At 45.2% G+C, this 23,537-nt stretch overlaps 1 protein-coding gene across 4 annotated transcripts; it reads right to left on the bottom strand.

Moving 5' to 3' along the window:
• Window positions 1-979: 979 nt before the first annotated feature.
• Window positions 980-15,366, bottom strand: Cdv3 (CDV3 homolog). 4 transcript variants are annotated; one of them, XM_041677131.1, is made up of 5 exons: window positions 14,737-15,366; window positions 13,699-13,775; window positions 8,066-8,208; window positions 4,252-4,411; window positions 980-3,214 (listed from the first exon to the last, which is right to left on the bottom strand). In XM_041677131.1, exons 1-5 carry the CDS (start codon window positions 15,049-15,051, stop codon window positions 3,064-3,066), a joined length of 846 nt encoding a protein of 281 aa, XP_041533065.1. In that variant the 5' UTR covers window positions 15,052-15,366; the 3' UTR covers window positions 980-3,063. The 4 variants fall into 4 exon arrangements, with proteins under 4 accessions (XP_041533065.1, XP_041533068.1, XP_041533069.1 ...); XM_041677134.1 differs by having other exon boundaries at window positions 3,079-3,920; XM_041677135.1 differs by having other exon boundaries at window positions 3,079-3,917.
• Between the last annotated feature and the right edge of the window lie 8,171 nt (window positions 15,367-23,537).

The following is a 23,537-nucleotide window of genomic DNA, read 5'->3' as shown; positions in this document are numbered from 1 at the left end:
AAACTTGAACATGGCAATTCACAGCAATAATGAAACAGAATGGGAACAAGCCAAATGCCCACTAAGGAACATACATGACAATCCATACAACTGGCTTGCTTATCAAGGAGACTGATAAGACATTGATGGGCCTCAAAAGCACATTAGTAAAATTAAATAGCCTTATTCATTGGAATGCTCAGAAGGGAAAACCCTAGATTGCCTAGGGCAGTGAGCAATTGAGGCAGGAAAATGACAACTTGTAGGGAGGCATTTCTTTTTGGTGTTGAAGTTTGGGAATAAAGAGCTGTGGTGGGCACATGCCTTTGAGAAAACCAAGATCACTGGGGATAGTCTTCTTATATACCCCTGGCTAGCTTGCAACATGCTATGTAGATTAGATTGGCCACAGAACTTTACCCTGTAAGTCAACAGCTGAGGTTACAGAGTTGAGCCCTGGGAACCAACTATGGAAAGAGAATCACCGCATTATAAAAAAATGTCCCTTGGCAGGCTGGAGAGATGGCTCAGTGGTTAGAGCATTGCCTGTTCTTCCAAAGGTCCTGAGTTCAATTCCTGGCAACCACATGGTGGCTCACAACCATCTGTAATGAGGTTTGATGCCCTCTTCTGGCCTGCAGACATACAGAATATTGTATACATAATAAATATTAAAAGAAAAAGGTCCCTTGGCTCCTAAACATTCCTCCTTCTGCCCCCACCCCATCCCCCAAAAAAGGTGGGGGCTTTGGCATGAAAACTTGCAGTGTACAGGATAAAAGGCTTTAGATCCCCCTTGCCATAACAAAGTTCAGCTCTACTGAAGCGCTAGAGAATGAGTCAACATCTTTCCATTATGAGTGTTTCAGGCTTGTAGCCATTCTCACCCCATTTAGCTTCTATGGAAGTTGGCAAACTAGTGCACTCTTGACAGAGCAGTTGTCATCCCGAGAAGTGACCCCGACACTGCTCTCCAGTATCAACAAAAAAATATCACGTCTACCACTCATAGATTTTCTTTTTATTCAATGTTAATGTTACAGAGTTCTTACACTGTCGAACCATGCCTGAGAACCCAAAGAAATGGTGCAATGGACAGCCTCATCCACCCAGACAGTGTATTAAAATGGTGCAATGGACAGCCTCATCCACCCAGACAGTGTATTAAAACTTGATTCGTGTGCATTTCGATAATTTCACAATCTTAAAAAAAATGTAACAAGACTTGGAATTTACATCTGCTGCAGGTCTTCAGCCTTCCAGTACAGTGTGCCATTAAATGAACCTCTTCACATCTGTCTCCGTTCAATTCTCAAACCTTAACCCCAAACAGAATGGGGCTTGGGGGGAGCCTACTTTAAGTAAGTAGGTGTCTCAAGGTGTGAGATTACTTTTTAAGATTTCTAGTGCCCAAATAAGTCTTCAATGAAGATCTCAAATGTCTAATCACCCAACTTCCTCGTGCCCAGAATGGCATGCAGTTTGGGTCAGGAAACACTAGCCAGCACCTCCTGCTTCCCACACTAACTGCTGCATTCATTCACCAAACTGCAAGACATAAGCTGGGAGAGCTTCCTTCATTAACTGTTTTCACTCCTGTCAGTACTGAACAAGTCTGAACTGCATTTTGCAAAGGGATTCATTAGAGAAACTCAGGCACTGACATCATGTACTTAGTAGCCAATAAAGAGTATTTGTACTGAAGCATTTCTGAGGACACAGAAGTAGGTAACCGCCACGCTATTCCATTAGATGGAAAGGAATACAGCAGTACCCTCTTGAAGGGCCAAGTACTACTGCAGTTATATCTAATTACTAAGAACAGAAGTGATACATCACTGGCAATTCCCCTGCCTTTCCAAGTGAACATCACAAAATATTCCCTAGGTGAACAACAGAGCTGTTTAGAACAAGGAATATATCTACAAAATAGCCAGTATCTTCAAATTTGGGGCACACACAAGATTTTTTTTTTTTTTATCAGACACCATGCAAGATTCATGAAACTTCAGGTTGTTGGTGAGGTTTTGCACCTGTTGCTTTGAAATGTTAAGACAGGCCAGTGAACCCCTTCCCACCTGAGCAGACACCACTCTGTCCACAGCAGTTCAATTTAAACCTGATTAGAGGAGGATTGAGCAGCACCGGAGTGGAGCCTCTGGCACCCGCTGCCCTTTGTATCAAAGGCTATCTGGTTCCACCTAGGGATTGGCAAATTCACAGGTCATTTCACAATTCCAATGCCTCATTCAGGCTATTTTACCACACAATACGCTGTCCAAGAACTTACTCCAAGTCAAAGCAAGGCCTTAATGTGGAACATAACAAGCACTATCCTGAATAAAAAGGTATTCAAAGAAACAAGACTATCCCCCACCCTTTCCCCATTTGGTGGATCCAAGTTTGGTTGAATTGAATCTGTAACCACCTCATACTACAACTAAAAACTTAAATTATAAATCATAGCCCCACACAGATGATCCAAACACAACAGTTTTGACAGCGGCTTGTTCCAAGAAGTCTAATGTAGCCACAGCCTACAGAGTGTTCCTTAGAGTGGGCACAGAACAGGTTATTTAAGGTCACTTAACTCTTCATCTTTTACAGCAGATCAGAACCCAGATGGCTGACTTCTGAAGGCTTCCCGAAAGGAATCCAGTAGAGTTGGTTTCAAGGTTCACACTGATACTAATAGCTGTAACTTATGCAGAAGTTGTGATCCACATGAAATCCACAATTAAGTGCAGCAAATCTGAGGTAGTCAACCTTGCGAAGGCTCAGTATCTGAACATAAAGATGTTTGAAATGACCACTGGCTGCAGGTTTGGTTTTATATGCAGAGCAACTATGGAAACACAGCTGAATCTAATTCACAAATATTTAAGACAATGAAAACACCCCTAAATCCAACACACATCAAGATCAGTTGTGACTCTTGATCTTCCATAGTGCAATAGGGACAGTCACTGGAATCAAGGTCTTCATCAATCAGTCACTGTAGATCCAGATATGAGACGCTGAATGGCTGTTCTTGGTGGTTAGCTGTGGTCTAGTTATCTTGGGAGGCTTAGCAAAGACCATTGCTTAACTGTACTGTGTGTGGCTGTACTTCTGATTTTCAAGCACAGCATACTGGTTGTCTAGCTGAAGTTTAAGGGCCTGGTTTTTTGAAACCTCCTCCCTACCTCTATTTTTGTGTTTTACTACTTCAAAGCTCTTCTCCATTTCTTTATCCCTAAGGGAAAAGAAATGTAATCAGTAAATATTTCTTCTTCACTGGGGAATTTTGAAAGTATTCTTCCTTGAATTAAAAAAAAAAAGAAAAAAACAAACCTAAGAATCATCCTGGACAGGAAGGAAATACAAGATCCATATCAAACCACTTAAGGCTTCAATTGAACAGAAAACATGTAATACTGTACTGAAGCTCTGAGGTCCCATCTTCTGAACAGACTATTTTGGGACCAACTTGAAGACAAGCGGAAAGAAGCTGTGTAACGACATTTCTCCTAAGACTCTCACTTCTAAGTTTTAGCAGTTAGTAGATAATACATCTTTATGCTTAAGGGTGCCTGTTTACTCAGTCAAGTAATGTTCTCATCATTCAACGATTTCTCCTCCCTTTTGCTTTGGGGGAGTGGTCTGATTAGATCAGGTAAAGAAAGGTATGTGGCAAGTCACTGCCCTCTCAGTCCCCCCACACATTTGAGGACAGAGCAGAGAAGCAAGTCCGACTGGAGGTCTAAATTCAAGCCAGCTGTGCTCTCAATGAGGCGAAAAGGCTGGGATTTACTTTAAAGCCACCCAAAAAAATTTTCCATCTGATGCCATTTACATTTCTTCCCATTTTATTTACTTTTGAAAATTCATGTCCCTAAATAAGATGTAGATGTGCCATATGTGGTCATTTAACTCCAGGTAGCATTCATTTTAAGTACCTGCTGAAATAAGATCATTTTTAGTATTAGATTTGTAAATACCAACATCTTTCTTCTACTCCCATTTATTGGGAATGCAATGATAAATGCTTTTACATTTCTAGCTTCCATATTTAAAAGGGACAAGCCAGTAATAATGTACTTATAAGAACTAACTAAATGCAGCTGTGACAGAAACAAAGCAGACAGCAAAGCCTGTCTTTAACATCCTTTTTCTTGCTCTTTCCAAGGACTCTTCCCCCACCCTCTGTCTTCCTTCCCTCCTGGGTACCCAAGTCCCAGCTGGTTCCCAAGTGCCTGGTCAGAGAACCTACTCATAATCTCACATACTTACTTCCGGCTCTCTACGTGCTTGGCAGTGGACTGCAGGGATGGGAACTGTGTGTCACTGTATATCTCTGGTGGTCCTTGAGGCGTTTTTCTTGTTGTGGTTAGCCTGGCCCCAGGAGGCCTATATACACCACTAGGCATTGCCGGCTCCGAGGTTTCTGTAACTAGTAGATAAGGCATTTATTCAAATGTGTGGCCTTCTAGTAACATCTTCCCACACTCCTGATCATTCAACAATTATGAGAGAAGCAAACACTGATTCAGAAGGGATTTGGACAGGACAATAAAAGCAAAGTTCTGTGAAAAACAACTCAAAGTAGAAAGCTCATCTCTAAGGCAGCGAGCGCTCTAACTTCCCTGAGAATAAATCTAACATGCCATACATCCTTCTGAGTGAGGTTACAAGCTTGAGGGAGGGGAAATGAGTCCTCAAGAGATTACCTTTTGGAATACAACACTAGAGTTCCTGGTGTTTCTATCAGTAAATGTGGTATTCACTTTCTTTACTCAGAAGGTAGTCTATACAAGTTGTCTTACCTAAAGAATTTAATAAGATGCACACGTAGTATTTTAATTTTTAAAGATGATTTAAAAAATAGGCAATCCTTTATCTTTATTTCATTCTCTAAGATCACTGGATGTTCAATTTCTCTGTTCAATCAAAAAACTGGAAAAGGCCCCCAAACAGTTTAAAATCTTTTACGAAGACTTATTTTTCTGTATTCCAATTGATCCTCGATATGGTTTCAAGCAGTGTTATTTTTCACTTTTCAAAAACTTTCTTTTCAGAAATTTGCTAGCCTACCCCATGAAAACACAATAAACATTCCTGTGTCAGCTACTAGCTGAAACACAATGCCTTTATAGTTTAAAAGACTGTTTTCTATAGGCTTAGAAGGGAAAGTTTACATGCTTACTTATTTTAATGAGAATCTAAATTGCACTTAGGATAAACAAATTTTTGGGAGTAGTGGAACATGCTCACAACATCAGTACTTGGGAGGCTGAGAAAGGATCAGAGTTCAAAGCCAGCCTGAGCAACTCAAAGAGAAACCAAATCAAACCTTAAATTATGTTCCAGCACATTAGGCACATGAGGCTTTAAAATAAAAATTTTTTGTGTCTGTGGGTGGTGTAATTGTGGGTTGACATCCCAAAGTATTCAAGTGAGGCAATCAGAAGACAAGTTTTAGGAATTAGTTTTCTTTAACAATGGATTCTGGCCATTTAAACTCTGGCCGAGATATCTGCAGACAGTGCGAAGCTGGCCTGTTTGCTCACTCATTTGTTTTTCAAACAGTCTCCACTTTGTAGCCCTGGCTGCCTCAACTCAGACTCTATTTGCCTGTGTTCTGACTGCGGGGATTCAAAGCAACACATGTAGTTAGTTATTTTAGATGAGTAAAATCAAATCTAAGTTTCAGTTTCTCAGTCACATGTGACTAGTGGCCACTATACCACTGCACTCTTCCATCACCTCCCAAAAGTCTACTGGGCAACATGTTCTAGAAAAGACCAAAACAAAAAACAAAAACAAGAAAAAATGTGTGTCTGTGTGTGTACAGAGATCTCCGTATTGGACAGAAGAGCTGGATTCCTTGAAGGTGTTTGTGAGCCCCGGATAGGAGTTCTGGTTCACCAGTAGAGCAGAAGAAGAACACATAACTAATGAGCTATCTCTCCAGTTCCAAAGGAGCTGCATTTTTATAGGTTTATAGAGGGTTTCAGTGATTAAGCAAACTTGAAAAGAACTGGAGGCAAGATGGCTTGGCAGGTAAAGACACTCTCTATGTATAAACCTGGTGGCTAGATTCAGCTCCACGAACTCACCACAGAAATAATAAAAATCAGAAAAAAGAAAAAAACAAACACATAAAACTAAGAGTTAGCAAACAAGCTATATCTGGCCCAACAACTGGAACAAGGCTACACCCATCACTGTTATGTCCACATCAGCTTCCATGCCACAGCAGCAGACACCACCAGGTCCTCTCCTCCACATTATTTACCATCTGGTCTTCACAGAAATTGCTTCAGAAACCTGACACAAAGAGGAAAGATACCAGCCCCAAAGCATAAGAACAAGGCGTCTATAAAAACTGTGTGTCTGGTACATTCCTGGAGTAGCCTGAAAGATTATCAATTTCAAGAGAGAAAAATCAAGCATCACTATCATGGTATTTAACTTCAGCACTCAGAGACTGGGGAGATGGTTCAGATGTAAAGCGCTTGCCATAAAAGCATTGAGAAGTTAAAATTTACACCAACCAGAACTTGTGAAAATAACTTGGTAGCAACATGTGCCTATCCCAAGTGCAGGGTTGATACTCAGTAAATAAGGACGTAAGCTTTCCTTCTGGTATAATCCAAGCCGAAGGAAAGTAACAGGCTCGGCAACAGTATGTGCCGCCTGTAATCAGCGCAGGCTTGGGTGGGTGGTGACAGAAAAACAAGATCCCAGGGGAGAGCTGGCCAGTTAGCAGAGTCTTTAGTGCGCTCTAGACTCAGTGAGAACTTGTACCAAAATGTGAAGTGTAGAGTGACATAGGAAGAGACAAGAAGTCAGCCTCTGGCCTCAATGGCCACACCCACATGAAGACATAACAAACAATACCCACGCATGCACAAACAATCTGAGGCTAGCTAGCCTGGGCTGCATAGTGAGAACCTGTGCCAAAAAGCAAGTGGTTGGAAGGTCTCTTGAGGAGTCAGGATGAATATTACCAAAACATATTCTATGACATTCTCAAGGAATCAAAACAATTTAAAAACATTTTAAATTAGAAAAGTTGTCAGGAAAGCTTACTCCTGTGTAATCCCAGGAAAGGGGGTGGTAGTGGCTGTGACTTGAGGTCATCACTGCTATACTAAGGACTCAAGGCCACATGAGCTACATATAAAATGGTGTTTCAAAATAAAAAATAATGCCTAAGATTTGCCAGCTGGAAACGCAGTTAAGCAATACGTTTAGCATGTGTAAGGCCCTTAGTTCAATTTCTAGCACATCAAAAATAAGCAACAACTTCAGGTTACAGAGATGACTCAGTGGATATGTTTGTTGAGCAAATAAGGCCCAGAGATCAGACCCATGTAAAAGCTAGGCAGGCACAGCAGTCACCTATAATCCCTCATAGAGGTAGAAACAGGATCACAAAAACCAAGCTGGCTAGCTAGGCTAACTGCAATTGGTTTGAATTCCTGGTTCCTTGGGAGGCCCTAACCTCAACAAATTAAGTGGACAATAACAACAAGCTTCTGCCCATTCACAAGCACCTGTACAAACATGCAGACACGCACAACACACAAATATATCCCTAGGAATTTGTTTTCTTTTGTTCTTTTGTTTTACAACACTGTCAAACAGTCCTGGCTGTCTGGAACTCATTCTACTGTATGTACCCTAGGCTGGCCTCGAACCCAAGAGATCCACCTGCCTCTGCCTCCCCAGTGCTGGGATTCAAGGCCTGCGTCACCACCACCCAGTGATCCTTAAGATTTTTTTTAGTTTCAAAGACCTTTTTTTCTCTTCATAAAATAAATTCCTGCTGATAATTCAGGTTTCAAGACCTTCCTAAGAGTAGCACCGAGGATGTATTTTAGAGGTCGAATGCTTGCTAAGCACGTGAACTACCTACCTTGACAGTCTGCTGAACAAAACTTATGTGGTGTAATTTTTAGTCCTTCCATTTGGATCTTATTAGGAACATATACATCCAGATCCCCCTCTCCCAAGAATGGTAAGGTTCCCACCCCACCCCACCCCACAACAGGCACATATACCACATTAAATTAGCCTTTCAGAAGGAAAACAGGATTACCTATTACTGGAGCAGGAGGTGCTTGTACTGGAGCTGTTTTATTCCAGGGACCTGAAGATTTTTCTACTCCACTACCAACTCCACCTTCTTCCCAGTTATCTCCTGGATCTTCTCTCTTTTCATTATCATCATCTTCCTTTTCACTATTGAAAAACAAACAAGTACATTTATAACTTCCCAAGTGCCAGATAAATGAATGTACCATCACATGAAGCATTAACAAAAGAACATTTCTTTCTGAAATATGGTCACATGGTACAGCCCTGACCAGTATGGAACCAGATATGTAGGTAGACAAGGCCAACTTAGATGTCAGAGATCTGCCTGTCTCTGCCACCCTCTGCTGGGAATTAAGTTGTGCACCACCATGCCCAGCTAAACTTATTAGGGGAAAAAGGTGTTTGCAGTTGTATAGTCAAAGCGCAACTTTTGAGAATCAGTTCTTTCAAGCATGTAGGTTCTGGAGCTGCAAACCAAAGTCATCAGCTTTAAGAGCAAGCACGTTTATCCAATGAGCCATACTGCTGGGTCCCCAAAAGAATATTTCAATTAAAGCAAGCTATGTCCTAGGTGTTAAGACAAATTTCTTCTGGCTTATCTGGCCTAGTGTTCTGCCTGGGACTTTTTGTTTGTTTGTTTGAGGGCGTGTGTATGCTAATTAAACTAAATCATATTCAGAATCCAAGACAAATTTTTTGACCTCCCTTTTAACTTGATTTGGGCTGGAGAGATGGCTCAGTGGTTAAGAGCACTGCCTGCTCTTCCAAAGGTCCTGAGTTCAATTCCCAGCAACCACATGGTGGCTCACAACCATCTGTAATGAGGTCTGCTGCCCTTTTAACTTGATTTTATGAGGCAGGGTCTCAGGTAGCCCAGGCTGGCCTTGAACTCAGTACATGACGAAGAATGGTCCTGGTCTCCCATGTGCTGAAACTCAAAGTGTAAACCACCATACCCATCTTTTTTACGATCCTTTAATCTTTTAAAGACACTGTCCACTAGTTACAAGTAATCACTCCATTTAAAGACCAATGGTAGCCACTAAGAGGAACAACTTCATCTTCAATCTGCATTTAAGACTGCATCTCAGGGGCTAGGGACTTGCCCTGGCTGTGATCATCCCACATATTGAAAAAAGCAAGCAGAGAAGTAACCCCTATCTGGAGACTAAGTATGGTGACCTCAGCACACAGGCTGAGGATGGTGACTTCAGTGATGCCTTCTCCAAGAACACAAAAAGTTACAGAGCAGATGATTTGTCACCAAGCCTAAAGACTCAAGTTTAATCCCCAGGACCCACAAAGTGGAAGAATCAACTCCTGCCAGCTATCTTCTGACATGCATGCCACAGCATGCTCACACAAAATAAACTGTAATTTTAAAAAAAGATGACGGGGGGGGGGGTGTCTGGAAAGAGATGTCTTAGCGGCTAAGAGCGCTGGATCTGGTGCCCTCTTCTGCCCTGCAGGTATACATGCAGACAGAACACTGTATTCATAATTTAAAAAAAAAAAGATGAATATGGTCAATTCAAACTACAGTTTTCTGTTTTAACATATTACCTATTCAATCATTTAAAATGATACTGTGCTTACACTAACAAATTATATTTGTGCTATTTAAACCAACTAACCAACTAAAACATAAATATCAATACATCTACAGCAAACCCTTAAATTGTAATTTTAATGAGTACTTTTGAGTGCCAATGCACAGGAACTGATGAAATCCAGTTTCTGCCACCTCTTTCATTTACTGCTCAGGCTTTCAAGGTGGCATTAGCTAGCTTTTAGATAAAATAAAAGATGACACACCTAATATAAAGAGCAAATGAGTTAGCACATATAGTATCTAGAAAACCATCTGGCACATAAACATTGCTAGATGCTTTAATATTCATATGCATTTTATACACGCTGCAAATATATACCATCTTCATAAGACCAAACTTCAAAATTTTTTCAAAAAACCTTTTTGTTTTAAAATTTTGAAATGTATCAATATAGTTACACTATAATTGCTTTAGGGGTAAAATAGGTACACATCTAGACGTAACTGACTAGCAAAGTCCCAACAACCTCATCTATCCAAGATTGATGAAGATTCCCACACAGACCTTCATGGCACTTACATTTCTATATACTGAAGCAGCAATTTCAGTTATTCATCCACACTTCATATCTATTTACTCACCAAAGCACTAAATCACAATTGCTCAACTGAATATATGGTTAAGAGCATTTTCTGTAAAAGTAAGACTGGAGTTTAAATCCCTGGAACCTATGAGAGCCAGACACGGTCACTGTAAGCCCACCATTGCAGGCAGAGATAAGAGTATCTTAGGAGCTTACTGGCTAGCCAAAATGGTGTGATTCAGGTTCACCAAGAGACCTTACCTCAGAAAGTAAGAAAGTAAGGTGGAGAGAGATAAAACACCCCATGGACTCCTCTGGTCTTCAAATTCAACAGTACAGAAGTAAACAAGCAGGCACACACTGCAAAACTCCAATTTGGCTTAACAGCAACATCAATTGAAGTCATATCTCTTTTTAAGACAGTCTCTCCCAGTATAGCTAAGTTTGGTCTTTGAATCCATGATCCCCCTGCCTCAAATCAAACTCATGCATATCCCATCACATTCAGTCAGGACACCATTTTTCTCACCCCATCCCCCGAGACTTTAAAAGAAAAACTAATCACAAATTTTTAAAACACACTTAAGACTATAAACTATTAGAGATCAGCGAAGCTTCTAGAATGACCGACCACTGAAGAGCAACGACAAGCTGTTGCTAAGAACAATGAAATATACAGCATAAAAGCTAGTCTACTGCCAGGCAGTGGTGGCGCACGCCTTTAACCCCAGCATTCGGGAGGCAGGGACAGGCGGTATCTCTGTGAGTTCGAGGCCAGCCTGGTCTACAAGAGCTAGTTCCAGGACAGAAACCAAAAGCTACAGAGAAACCCTGTCTCAAAAATAAAATAAAAAAGAGCTAGTCTACTTAAGTTCAAATAATATAGTACTCCAACCAGGAGTCTGGCAAGTGATTGACCTGAAGAGCCCAATGGGACTGTCCCTGTGCCTTAAACAAACAAGCAAGTATTTGGGAGGTAAAGTCAGGAGGATGAAGAGTTTAAGTTATAAAATCCTGCCTCAAAAAAAAAGAATCAAAAATAAAAATGTTAGTAAAATTAGGGCTGAGGATATGACTCAGTGGGAGGGAAAGCACTTGCCTATGGTGAGTGAAACCTGAGTCTGATTCCCAGCACTACAAAAGGGGAGGTTGTCAAAATAAGCTGGGCATGATGGTACATAACTAAGACTCAGGGCTGAAGTGGAGCATCAAACCAGAAAGACCAGCATGAGCTATAAAGCAAATTTCTAACTCCAAAAACGTTAAAATAAAGGCAAAGCTTTTATATTCTGCTGGAAAAACAATTCAATTTAAACATTCTCCATAACATAACAAAACCAAATTTTATACCAAGTAAACTGCCTTCCTCCCCACCCTTCAGAAAATGCTGCTTTTGCCCACTAAATTCAAAATGGCCAAAAATTACCATTCAAGTCTTCAAGAACAAGAGCAGACCAAGAAAAGCCTAACTTTACCACAGAACTGGACCACATCCAGAGAACCAACAACTCTAGATAAAAGCAATCTGTAAACTCAAGACTCAGAACAAAGAAAACAGAAACTTTCTCTTAATTTTTGAGAATAGGGTCTCACTAAATTGTTTCAGGGTAACCTTAAACTCACTCCAACTCAGGCAGGCCTGATTTTTTTCAATCGTCCTTCCTGAGCCTCCTCAGTAGCTGGAAATTAAGGCTTGCATCACCAGGCACAGTTGATATTTTCTAAAATATCCTCTTCCAAGAAGATATACTGCTCTTGGAGAGGCTCTAAATTCAGTTCCTAGAACTTAGGCAGTTCACAACTACTTGTAACTCCAGCTTCAAGGGAACAGATGCCCTCTTCTGGCCTCCTCAGGCACCTGCATGCATGCATGTCCCCAACCCAGATTCACATAAATAAATCTTTAAAAAAAAAAAGGGAAAAGCAAACAAAAAACAGAGCCACACCAATAAAATATTTTCTTTCTTTCTTTCTTTTTTTTCTTTTCGAGACAGGGTTTCTCTGTAGCTTTGGAGCCTGTCCTAGAACTAGCTCTTCTAGACCAGGCTGGCCTTGAACTCAGAGATCCACCTGCCTCTGCCTCACAAGTGCTGGGGTTAAAGGCAAAAGATACTTTCTAAATTCCCTGATACCAAAAGGAATGTTCACTCTGGTAACCTCACAACATGATGGGAGAACACCCAGGGACCTTAATGCCTAGGTGGCATAGACGTAATTAATCATACATTAAAATACTAGCTGGTCTTTCAACAGACATTAAAATCATAAAGACTATGCTCTAGATTTCAAAGACAGTTTAGAGTTAAAAAATATTTTCTCCAACTCAAGTAATTCCCATGTGGTCACTGAAATTCTCTACAAATTGCGAGCTTCTGATCAAAGGCAATTTAAAATTAAAGATCATGTGGTTTGTGTAAAATAAGTCAAGAATTTTAAAGCAAAAGAACCCCATACTTGCCTTTTCTACTTAAAAAATCTTTAAAAACCCAGTAGCTGAGGGAATGGGATAAGCCTTCAAAAGGCCATCCTGGGTCACACACGGTAAGACCCAAGCAAAGTACTTAGGATCTACAATCCCATCTCTCCGGCAGTGCTAATTCTTGGAGATGCAGGCAAGGAAAAAAGCAAGGCCTCAGGAGGAGGGTGGTGGCTTTATGACAGAATGCTCAAGTTCATGACTAGGGTGCTGAGTATACAAGGTTTCATCGTAAATACAAATCTGTGCCTGTAGCCAGGTGGTGGTGAAGTAAGCCTTTAATCCCTGAAGGCTGAAGGCGGGAGGCAGATGCAGGTGGGTCTCTGTGAGAGCAAGGCCAGCCTGGTCTACAGAGCTAGTGCCAGGACAGGGTCCAAAGCTACAGAGAAACCTGTCTCAAAAAACTAAGAGGATGGAGAAATGGCTCGGTGGTTGAGTACTTACTACTCTTCCATAGGACCTAGGTTCAGTTCCCAGCAACCACACGACAGCTTGCAATTGTCTATAACTCTAGTTCCAGGGGACCTGACACCCATGAACATAAAATAAAAATATAAAAAGAAAGCGGGGAAAAAAAAAATAAGTGCAAGCACATGGTAGTGTATTTAGTTGGAAACTACAAGACCAAGAGTTCAAGGTCAGTGCTAGCTCACTGCTTCTCCAGAAAGCCAGGTACAGTTCCCAGCACCCAGGTTAACAGCTGTTAACTCAGACATTTAAAAAGAAATCTACAGTAAGTTCTCAGAGAGCTCTGAGTTACAGGAGGAGCTATTTGGGGGGAAGGGGAGTGCCACCGAAGGTCAAACACAAGGGTGTTAAAAGTTCAAATCCATTTTAGCCAACTAAAAAATCCAAACACCTTCAAGTAGGGAAACTTTCTCACGGGATTTTAGAGCTAGTGGCTAATTTAATGACACCAGAGGATTGCCTTTGCTCAAAACCAGGAGAGCTGGGCTTCAAGAAAATGTGCCTAGTACTTTTACCCGCGACAGGTTATAACCCCACTTGTAATCACACCCTACCTTATTTGCATTGCCTGAACTCTTAGTCCGCTGTAATCAACCTCTTTTGGCTCAAATTCTTTCCACTCATCTTCCTCCTGGGGAATAAATATCATCCGATTAATTAGAGTTCTTGGTCAACACGTTCAGACTAGGGGAAAAAAAGGGATCAAGGGCCATCAGGAATCCTCAGCTGGTAAAGGAATCTGCAAAACATCGGATTAATTAGAGATCTTGGTAAACAGGTTTCAGACTGGGAAAAAAAGCGATCAAGGGCCACCAGAATTCTTGAGCCGGTAAATGCACCTGCAGCCAGCCCTGAAGACCTCAGGCTGATTCTCTGGGCCCACATGGGGGGAAAGTACTTACTCCTCAAGTTGTCTCCAAACTCCCCCGCACGCGTACACATGAGCGGGAACACACAAATGTGATTTTTTTTTTAAATTGCAGAAGTACGACACAAACCTTTAATCCCTTTAATCCCAACACTGGGGAGGCAGAGACCAGGCTAGGATTTTTGTGAATTCGAGACCAGGCCAAAGAGGCCCTGTTTCAAAAAAAATAAAATAAAATGGGTCCAGCGGCTGGATTGTAAAGTACAGCCTAAGTCCCACCAAGATCCCGACACGTGCCTTGTTACCAAACGCCCTCTCTGTCGCCGCTTTTACTTAAAACCAACTACAGGGGAAAGCCCCGCGAAGAAAAATCCAGAGCAATTCCACAACTCAATTCCCGGCTCCCTGTGGCCGCGGCTGGGAGAACAAGCCACACTTCGCCGGCTGCACAGAGGAGGCTTAAAACACCTGAAAAACCGAAATCCAGTGCCAAGCAGGCTCCAGTACGGCGGCGGCCGAACACGGCACGTCACTCGGGGGACCGCGGCCCGCCCCAACCCCCGTGGCCCAGAGGGCGCGGCGCGCGGAGGACGGCGGACGGGGGCGACAAGCAAGCCCCGGGGGGCACCCCGAGCCCGCCCGACGTGCGAAGCCCCAGTCACGTGGCCTCCCGGGCCGGCGGGGGCGGGCACACGCGGCCGGTCGCCGGCCTCCCAACCCTTACCTTCGTTACGGCCTTGCCGGCGGGGCCCGTGCTCCCGCCGTCCCCTGGCCTCGAGGTCCCACCGTCGCCCGACCTGGCGCCGGAGCCCAAGCTCCCGCCATCGCCCGACCTGGCGCCGGAGCCCAAGCTCCCGCCGTCGCCCGACCTGGCACCGGAGCCCGAGCTCCCGCCGTCACCCGGCCTGGCGCCCGCCGCCGCGCTGCTCCCGCCCGCGCCGCTCGCCGCGTTGGCTGCCCGACTGCTCCGCTCCTTCTTCTTCTTCTTGTCCCTCTTGGCGAAGAAGTTGTCCAGGCTCCGCTCCTCGGTCTCGGCCATGGCCGCGGCCCGGATGGGTGGGGCCGCTGGCGGACACGGCGTTCGCGGTTCGGGGCTCTGGGTCAAGGCCGGCTGTGTGCTCAGGCTGCCGGGTGCGGCGTCGCCTCAACCCCGCGGGGTCGCCGAGGAGCGGGCGGCAGGGCGGTCGTCCCACCCACCCCCCCCGCGCTCCGGGGGACGGTGGTACGCTCCTCGCCGGGGTCGCGCTCGCCCCGCTGCCTGAGGGACGAGGAAGGCGCGCACCGGCAAAGCGCACAGCTAACGACGGCGCGTGCGGGAGGAAGACGCGCGGGCCTGAGGAGGGGAGAGGGGACGGGGAGGGGAGGGAGGGGAGGAGGGAGGGCGGGCCACCAGCAGAGAGAGGCAGCGCCGCGCCTGCGCGCTCGGTTCCGCCCGCTGCTATGGGCGCGCCGAGGGGGGAGGGCGGCGGGAGGATACGGGGGCGGAGCTCCCGGGAGAGCCAATCAGACGCCGGAACGGAGCTCTTAGGTGACAATCCATTCCTCCGACGGGGCGGTTCCGGACATGGGGGCGGGGAGAAGCGGGTGTCTGCAAAACGAGTGACGTCCTAGCGACTCCTGCCTCCGATTGGCCAAGGGTTTGCCTTGAGGGCGGGCATTTAGAGGGTTGGTGACTTGGCTGAAGAAGACCAGCCGGAGGGGGCGGTGTCTGCCTTGGTTGCGCGCATGCGTAGGGTACACGTGCGTCGGCTCGCCGGGACTGTGGCCTGGTAGGCATTTGAACTTTCAGGAAAGAAAGAGACCCTGTTAAGCCAGCTGTGTTCAAGCTTGTTCCTCCTGCCCTTTTCTTTTCTGTACCTGCACCCTCTCTGGTCTGGCGCCTAGCTGCTTGTGTCAGGATGCTTTTGATGAGCAGTGGATTAGCACTTGTAGTTCCATTTATTGAATGATCTTTAATAATCCAGGAGATAAATGAATGGGAGCTGATTTTGAACTTCATCCTGGACTAGATGTGTCCCTCAGGGTCAGGGTAGATGATCTGACCTTCTAATGCTAGCTCTTGTGAGATGGAGAATGACTGGCAATGCAATTTAGTGGTACAGAGTTTAACAGACACACATGGGCACTGGGTTCCATCCACAACATCACAAAAAGAAAGCACACACAAAAACTCCTCCTTTTTCTGGGCCTGCACTCTCTCTGCACCTACTGATATATCTCCCACCCAGAAAGCTTTTTGTTTGCTTGAGGGAGGTATTTTCTTGTGAGACAAGGTCTCGCGTATCCAGGCTCTCTGAATGCCATACCTAGAAAAGATAACCAACTTCTGATCCTGACACCACCTCCCAGAGCACAGACATGTACCACCCTGCCTATATTATGTGTTGCTGGGGATTTCCGTTCTTGCTACTCAGGCTGTCTACTAACTACCAACTGAACAATGAGCCAACACAGATTTTTTTATTTATTTTTTTAATACATGAATGCACCTAGAAACCTCCTACCTTGACTGGAGTTTGAGTGGGAGCTACAGTTTAACTCTGGCTCCTATCTGGGATCTGAGGCCAAAGAAAGGAAACAACCGCAAGAGAAAGAAATGAGAACCAAAAATACCCGGTTTCCACCTGACTTGACCTTGGGGCCCTGAGAATCAAATGTGTGTTTCCTCATGAGAAGTGTGGTCTAGGTGTAGTTTTAAACGCCTGCTTCCTCTTAAGGGTAGAGGAGAAAGCTGTGATAACCACTGAGGAAATGGCTCAGACCTAGGTCTGTCGCCCTATGGGACACTGAGAACCCAGTCAGTAAATGGAGAGGTGCCTTTTCCATACCAGTCCCCCTTAGAAGTCCTACACTAGTCGTGGCCTTTGAAAAACTGAGTTCTGAACATATCAGAGGATAAAACAAGGCCCTAGAGGTTTCTATTGCTGTCATGAAACACCATGACCAAAAGGCGAGTTGTGGAGGAAAGGGTTTATTTGGATTACACTTCAGCATTGCTGTTCATCACTGAAGGAAGTTGGGAAAGGAACTCAAACAGGGCAGGATCCCAGAGGCCGGAACTGATGCAGAGGCCATGGAGGGGTGCTGCTTACTGGCTTGCTTCTCATGGTTTGCTTAGCCCACTTTCTTATAGAGCCCAGGACCAACAGCCCAGGGATGGAACCACCCATCGTGGGCTCAACTGTCCCCCAATGATCACTAAATAAGAAAATGCCTTACAGCTAGATCTCATAGAGGCGTCTCCTCAACTGAGGCTCCTTCTTCTGATGACTAGCTGGGGTCAATGCTGACACACAAAACCAGCAAATACAGCCCTACAGCTGTAGTCAATAACAAACAAGCCTTCCTTCTTTCTTCCTTCTTTCCTTCCTTTATTCTTTCCTTTCTTTTTTCCTTCCTTCCTTCCTTTCTTTTTTTTCCCTTTTGTTTTTGAGACAGGGTTTCATGTAACCATGGCTGTCCTGGAACTAGCTCTGTAGACCCAGGCTATCCTTAAACTCAGATGCACCTGCCTCTGCCTCCTAAGTGCTGGAATTAAAAGTGTGTGCCACTACACCTGGCTAATAAGCAGACATATTAGTTCCCTTCCCCCAACCTCCCAGGATGGATCCTTTTGTGACACCACATATCTTCCTGTGGTATTGGCCAAGTTCAACCTGGCCTGACACCACCACCTTTGTTTGACATCTATTATCAAAATGTCTTTATGCTTTCCTTGTCCCTTGTCTTCTTTCTTTCTTCTTCTTTCCTTCTTTTTCTGTGCTTTCCTGCCCTCTGTCTCTTTATTTTCTTTTTTCAGATAGAGTCTCACGTATCCCAAATACCCTTGAACTCCCTAGGCGGACGGAGCCAAGGATGGTCTTGGACCTCTACCTCTTGATTAGCTTTTTTTTCTTTTAAGACAGAGTCTCACAGCCGGGCGGTGGTGGCGCACGCCTTTAACCCCAGCACTCGGGAGGCAGAGGCAGGCGGATCTCTGTGAGTTCGAGGCCAGCCTGGTCTACAAGAGCTAGTTTCCAGGACAGACAGGTTTCAAAGCTACAGAGAACCCCTGTCTCAAAAAAGGAAAAAAAAAAAAAAAGACAGAGTCTCACTATACAACCCTGGCTGGCCCGGAACTCACAGAGATCTTCCTGCTTCTGCCTCCCTCTGCAGGGATTAAGGGTATGCACCGCTTGAGACTATCACCATTTTTTACCAAGTTTGTTTCACATGTCCTAGACAACCATTTTACCAACTGAACCCCAGACCCTTCCCCCCCACTTTTTTTTAAAAATGTGTTTATTTTATATATGTGTGCGAGTGCGTGTATGAACCTGTGCACATTGGATCTCCCAGATCTGGAGTTACAGGTGACTGTGACCACCTTACAGGGGTGCTGGGAACCGAACAGTGCATGTATGAACCTGTGCACATTGGATCTCCCAGATCTGGAGTTACAGGTGACTGTGACCACCTTACAGGGGTGCTGGGAACCGAACAGTGCGTGTATGAACCTGTGCACATTGGATCTCCCAGATCTGGAGTGACCACCTTACAGGGGTGCTGGGAACCGAACAGTGCGTGTATGAACCTGTGCACATTGGATCTCCCAGATCTGGAGTGACCACCTTACAGGGGTGCTGGGAACCAAACAGTGCGTGTATGAACCTGTGCACATTGGATCTCCCAGATCTGGAGTGACCACCTTACAGGGGTGCTGGGAACCGAACAGAGGCCCTCTGCAGAAACAGGAAGTTCTCTTAATCACACAGCCACCTCTCCAGCTAATTTCTCTCTTCCTTATGTTGAGGTCTTCCTGTGTAGTCCTGGCAGGCCTTTAGTTAACACTTCTGCTTCTGTCTGTAGAGTGTTGAGATTATACACCTATACTACCAAGTCTGTGGGGTTTTTGTTGGTGGTGGTGGTGATGGTAGTGGTGATGGTGTAGATGAATGTGGGGTTGGCGCATATGCACCCGTGTATTCATGTCTGCTTGGGAAGCCAGTGGACAACCTTAGGTGTCCAGGCCTCAGGTATCATCTACCTTGTTTTGTGCTGTCATTTGTATACGTATGTGTGTGACAAATGCCATGGCGTGTATGTTCCTGCCAGAGGATCAAACTCAGGTGGTCAGGCATAGCATCAAGCACCCTTATCTACAGAGCCATTTTGCCACCCCACCTTGTTTTTAGGGACATAGTTTCTCACTGGGTTTGGCATGTACTAATTCAACTAGGCTGGCTGGTGAGGGATTACCAGGGACCCACCAGCCTCTGCCTCCTCAGAACTAGGATTACAAGGGCTCCTGTAACTAACCAAGAAGGGGTGGGGGGAGACACTTAACAAGAGCAACTCATGGGAATAGCTGCTGTTGATTTCAGGGCAAGAGAGTCAAAGAGGAAGGGACCACTTTCACACTGGAAAGACTAACTACAGGTGACACAGCCTCAAAGACACTGGCCTCACTATTGGCCTGACCTCAATCTCTTACACATGATAGGGTTTGGGAAGCCTGCCATCAATCACACTGCAAAACGCAGGAGGGAATTCTGCTGTGTCAACCCTTGGCTGCAGTTGCTTCTCTGGGTTTGCTCAGGGCATTGATTTCTTCGGGACTATCATATATTGTTGATGGGGACCCATTTATTCGTATCTAGAGCTTGTCTTCCGTATTATTAAAGAGTTGAAGGCAGGTGTTACTCATCTTTGATAAGGCACAGTGTCTCAAATGTAAGCGAACGAGTGCTTCCTAAAGGAGAGAGTGGGCTAGAGAGATGCCTCAGCCAACAGCTTGCCCTGAAAGTGTGGGGACCCATGTGAAAAGCTGGGTATACGCTACCTCGAATCCCACCATGTCCTCCCCCTTCATCCTCATCTGGATGCATCTCCAAAGCACCCTTCAGGTCTTGTAATCATCCATCTCCCAGTGTTCAGACCATCTTCGTTCTTAAAGCCAAGCAAGCAGATCTTCTCTTGTGCTTGCTGCTGGAGAGAGGAAGTGACAACTGAGAATCTCTGAAATAGTCCAAAGCAGAGAGACAAGGTAGCAGACTGAACACGGCCACAAGAGGAGGCCGGGGTCGGGGATGTAGCAGGGAACAAGAGGGGTAGAGCGAGAGGAGCCAGGATGACAGGACTCTGTTACAGATATTTGCCATGCTCAGAGAACCTGGAGGCCAACATGGGCACGGGTATGCTGATAGGTACCACAGTTAGCCATTTGTCCAGGGTCTGCTGAGCTCCGATATTCTGAGTTCAAGAGCTAGCAAAAGGCAGCTGAGCAGGCCCATTGTTGCTGGGCTCTTTTCTGCTGAGCTATTTGTTCCAAGTTCCATTTTCCCTAGGCTGGAAATTCCACCAGTGCTCAGCTCACAGGAATGCAGCACACACTGGCCAGACAGCTCGCTGGAAGTGGGGTGGCCAGGATTCTTCTTTCTAACATTTGTGAGGCAGACTGCCACAGAGTGTTCTCCTTTTCCAATGGGCCTGGCAGATCTCATTTGAGGGTGGAGGTGGGGGAGGTGAGTGCTTGTATCTCTCTGAGGTCAGCACTGGCAGAGTGGGAATCTAACCTTACAAAGCCTCGGGACTCTTTTGTGTGTGTGTGTGTGTTTGATGCCCTTGCTGGTAGTCCCATGATTTCTAAGTCATTTTTATTCATTCATTCATCCATTGGTCTAAAAACATTTTACCAGTGTGTACTGTATTTCCAGGCCCTATATTAGGAGTTAAGAATAATGGGACTAGAAGTATCTATAGGTCAGTGTGAATTCCTGATCCTTCTATGTGCTGGTGATTTTTGTCAGCTTGATACAAGCTGGGGTGATCTGGAAAAAGAGAGCCTTAACTGACAGGACACCTTCATCACATTGGCCTTAGGCCTGTCTGTGGCGTGTTTTCTGGATCGTTAATGTGGGAGGGTCCAGCCCATTGTGGGCAGTGCCACCCTGGGCAGGGGGTCTCAGATTATACCAAAATAAGCAAGCTGAAATGTGCTCTGAGGAGCAAGCCAGAAAGCAGTGTTCCTCCAAAGCTTCTTCTGCTTCAGCCCCAGTTTGTGTGCTTGCCCTGACTTCCCTCAGGGACGGACTGAGACTGGGCCAGGTGAGCCCAATAAACCCTTTCCTCCCTCCCTCAGTCACTTTGGTCACAGTGTTTATCACAGCAATTAAAAACCAAGTAGGTCGCGGGGCGGTGGTGGTGCACGCCTTTAATCCCAGCATTCGGGAGGCAAAGGCAGGCGGATCTCTGTGAGTTCGAGACCAGCCTGGTCTACAAGAGCTAGTTCCAGGACAGGCTCCAAAGCTACAGAGAAACCCTGTCTCAAAAAAAACAAAAATAAATAAATAAATAAAATAAATAAATAAAAACCAAGTAGGTCAGCGTGCCTTCACCTTCCAAGTGTTGGAATTATGGTTGTGTGACACCACACTGGGGTTTCTTTTGTTTGCTTGTTTGGTATGAATTGGCTCTGTTTTCTACAGTCTGGCCTCAAAGTCCTGGGCTTGAATGATCCTCCTAGCTCGGTATCCTGAACAGCTAGGACTATAGACATACCTGGCTATTTTACTGTCTTTACACCTGATAAAACCTTTTTAAAAAAAAAAAAGTATCACTCAGGAGGCAGAAGCAGGCGGATCTCTGTCACCAGCCTGGTCTACAAGAGCTAGTTCCAGGATAGACTCCAAAGCCACAGAGAAACCCTGTCTCAAAAAACCGAAAGAAAGAAAGAAAGAAAGAAAGAAAGGAAGGAAGGGAGGGAGTATATGTGTGCTGGCTAGTTTTGTGTCATCTTGACACAAGCTAGGAGGACTCCTCAATCAAGAAAATGCCTCCATAAAACTGGGCTGTAGTCATGCCTAGTCTATTGTAGATGGTGCCATCCTTGGGTTGGTAGTCCTGGGTTCTGTAAGAAAGCAGGCTAAGCAAGCCATAGGAGCAAGCCAGTGAGCAGCACTGCTCCATGGCCTTTGCAGCAGCCCGCCTCTTGGTTCCTGCCCTGTTTGAGTTCCTGCCCTGACTTCTTCCAATGATGAAGAGTGATATGAAACTGTAAGTCAAATAAACCCTTTCCTCCCCAAGTTGCTATGATCATGGTGTTTCATCATGGTAACCCTAACTAAGACAGTGTTTGTGTGTCTCATGCACATATGTGTATCGGTACCTGGGAAGGCTAGAGGAAGGTGCTATATCCTCTGGAGCTGGAGTTACAGATAGTTGTGCATTATCCAATGATGGGTGCTGGGAACCAAACCCTAGTCCTCTGCAAGAACAAGCACTCAACACGGAGCCATCTCCTCAGCCCCAGGTTCCGTGATTGTTTTGTTTGTTTGTTTTGTTTTTTATATAGTCTCACAGTGCAGCCCAGACTGGCCTTGAACTTGTGACCCTTCTGACGTGCCTCCTGATCAAAGGAATTCCAGAATTGTGCCACCATGCCCAACTTACCCAATCCATTTTGTTGTGTAAAGGGTGCAAGTTGGAGGATATGAGAATGCCAGAGACTAGAAGGGAACAGATAGGATAAAGCCACAAGACCAGAAGCATTTCCCACTAGAGCATGATGAACTGAAATTGGTTCTCTCACAGACCAGCCTGCTGTGAAGCAAAGATGAGTCATTGGACCCCACCCTGACTTGGATGAAATGGCCTCCCAATGTCTGCCTTGCTTAACTCTCAGGGTACACTCAGTAGTCAGCCCTCTGATGACTGCTTTGACTCACTGGATTGCTGATACTGAAAAGGTGCCCCAGCAGCGAGTAACTGAAGGCTGAACCCCAGCTCAACAAATCACTCTGTGAAGCTAGGCAGTGGTGGTGGATGCCTTTAATCCCAGCACTCGGGAGGCAGAGGCTGGTGATCTCTGTGAGTTTGAGGCCAGCCTGGTCTACAGAGCACGTTCCAGGACTGGCTCCATAGCTACAGAGAAACCCTGTCTCAGAAAGAAAGAAAGGAAGAAAGAAAGAAAGAGAAAGGAAGAAAAGGAGGGAGGAAGGAAGGAAGAAAGAAAAAGAGAAAGGAAGGAAAGAAAGAAAGAGAAGGAGGGAGGGAGGAAGGAAGGAAGGAAGGAAGGAAGGAAATCACTCTGTGTGATTGTATACTTCAGCCTCCTATGCATTAGATTATTGGGGGCAGATGAAAACCCCTAACCTGCAGGATGTGGGAAACTCCTCCCCGAGGAAAATCTGCTATGGGTGACCTCTTTGGGAGCCAGTCAAATGACCGGCACAATACAAGGCCTCTTGACTTAATCACTTGGATCCTGGAGTGCACAGGATATAATTACATTGTCAAGGCAGGATTACCCTGTCCCTGACCCCTCTGTCCCTGTTTCTACTTCATGACCCGACAAAAAAGGGGTGAGAGTACCTGGCATCTTCTGCTTCTGACTCACAGCTCCTCAAATGCTGGTTACCAGGTCAGTAGGTCAATGGCTTTGTTATTTTTCCCCCTTGAGAAGCTCAGGGAAGGACCAGGAATGGAAGGACACAGAGAAATGTTCCTATGCTCAGGTGAAGGCAAGGCATTTACTGTCTCCAGGCC

Source organism: Microtus oregoni, unplaced genomic scaffold (genome assembly GCF_018167655.1).
Source record: "Microtus oregoni isolate MIOR12 unplaced genomic scaffold, Mior012 000028F_ref0000031, whole genome shotgun sequence".
Taxonomy (NCBI): Eukaryota; Metazoa; Chordata; class Mammalia; order Rodentia; family Cricetidae; genus Microtus; species Microtus oregoni.
The sequence above is the reverse complement of the archived record's forward strand: the minus strand, read 5'-3'. Positions and strand labels throughout refer to the sequence as shown.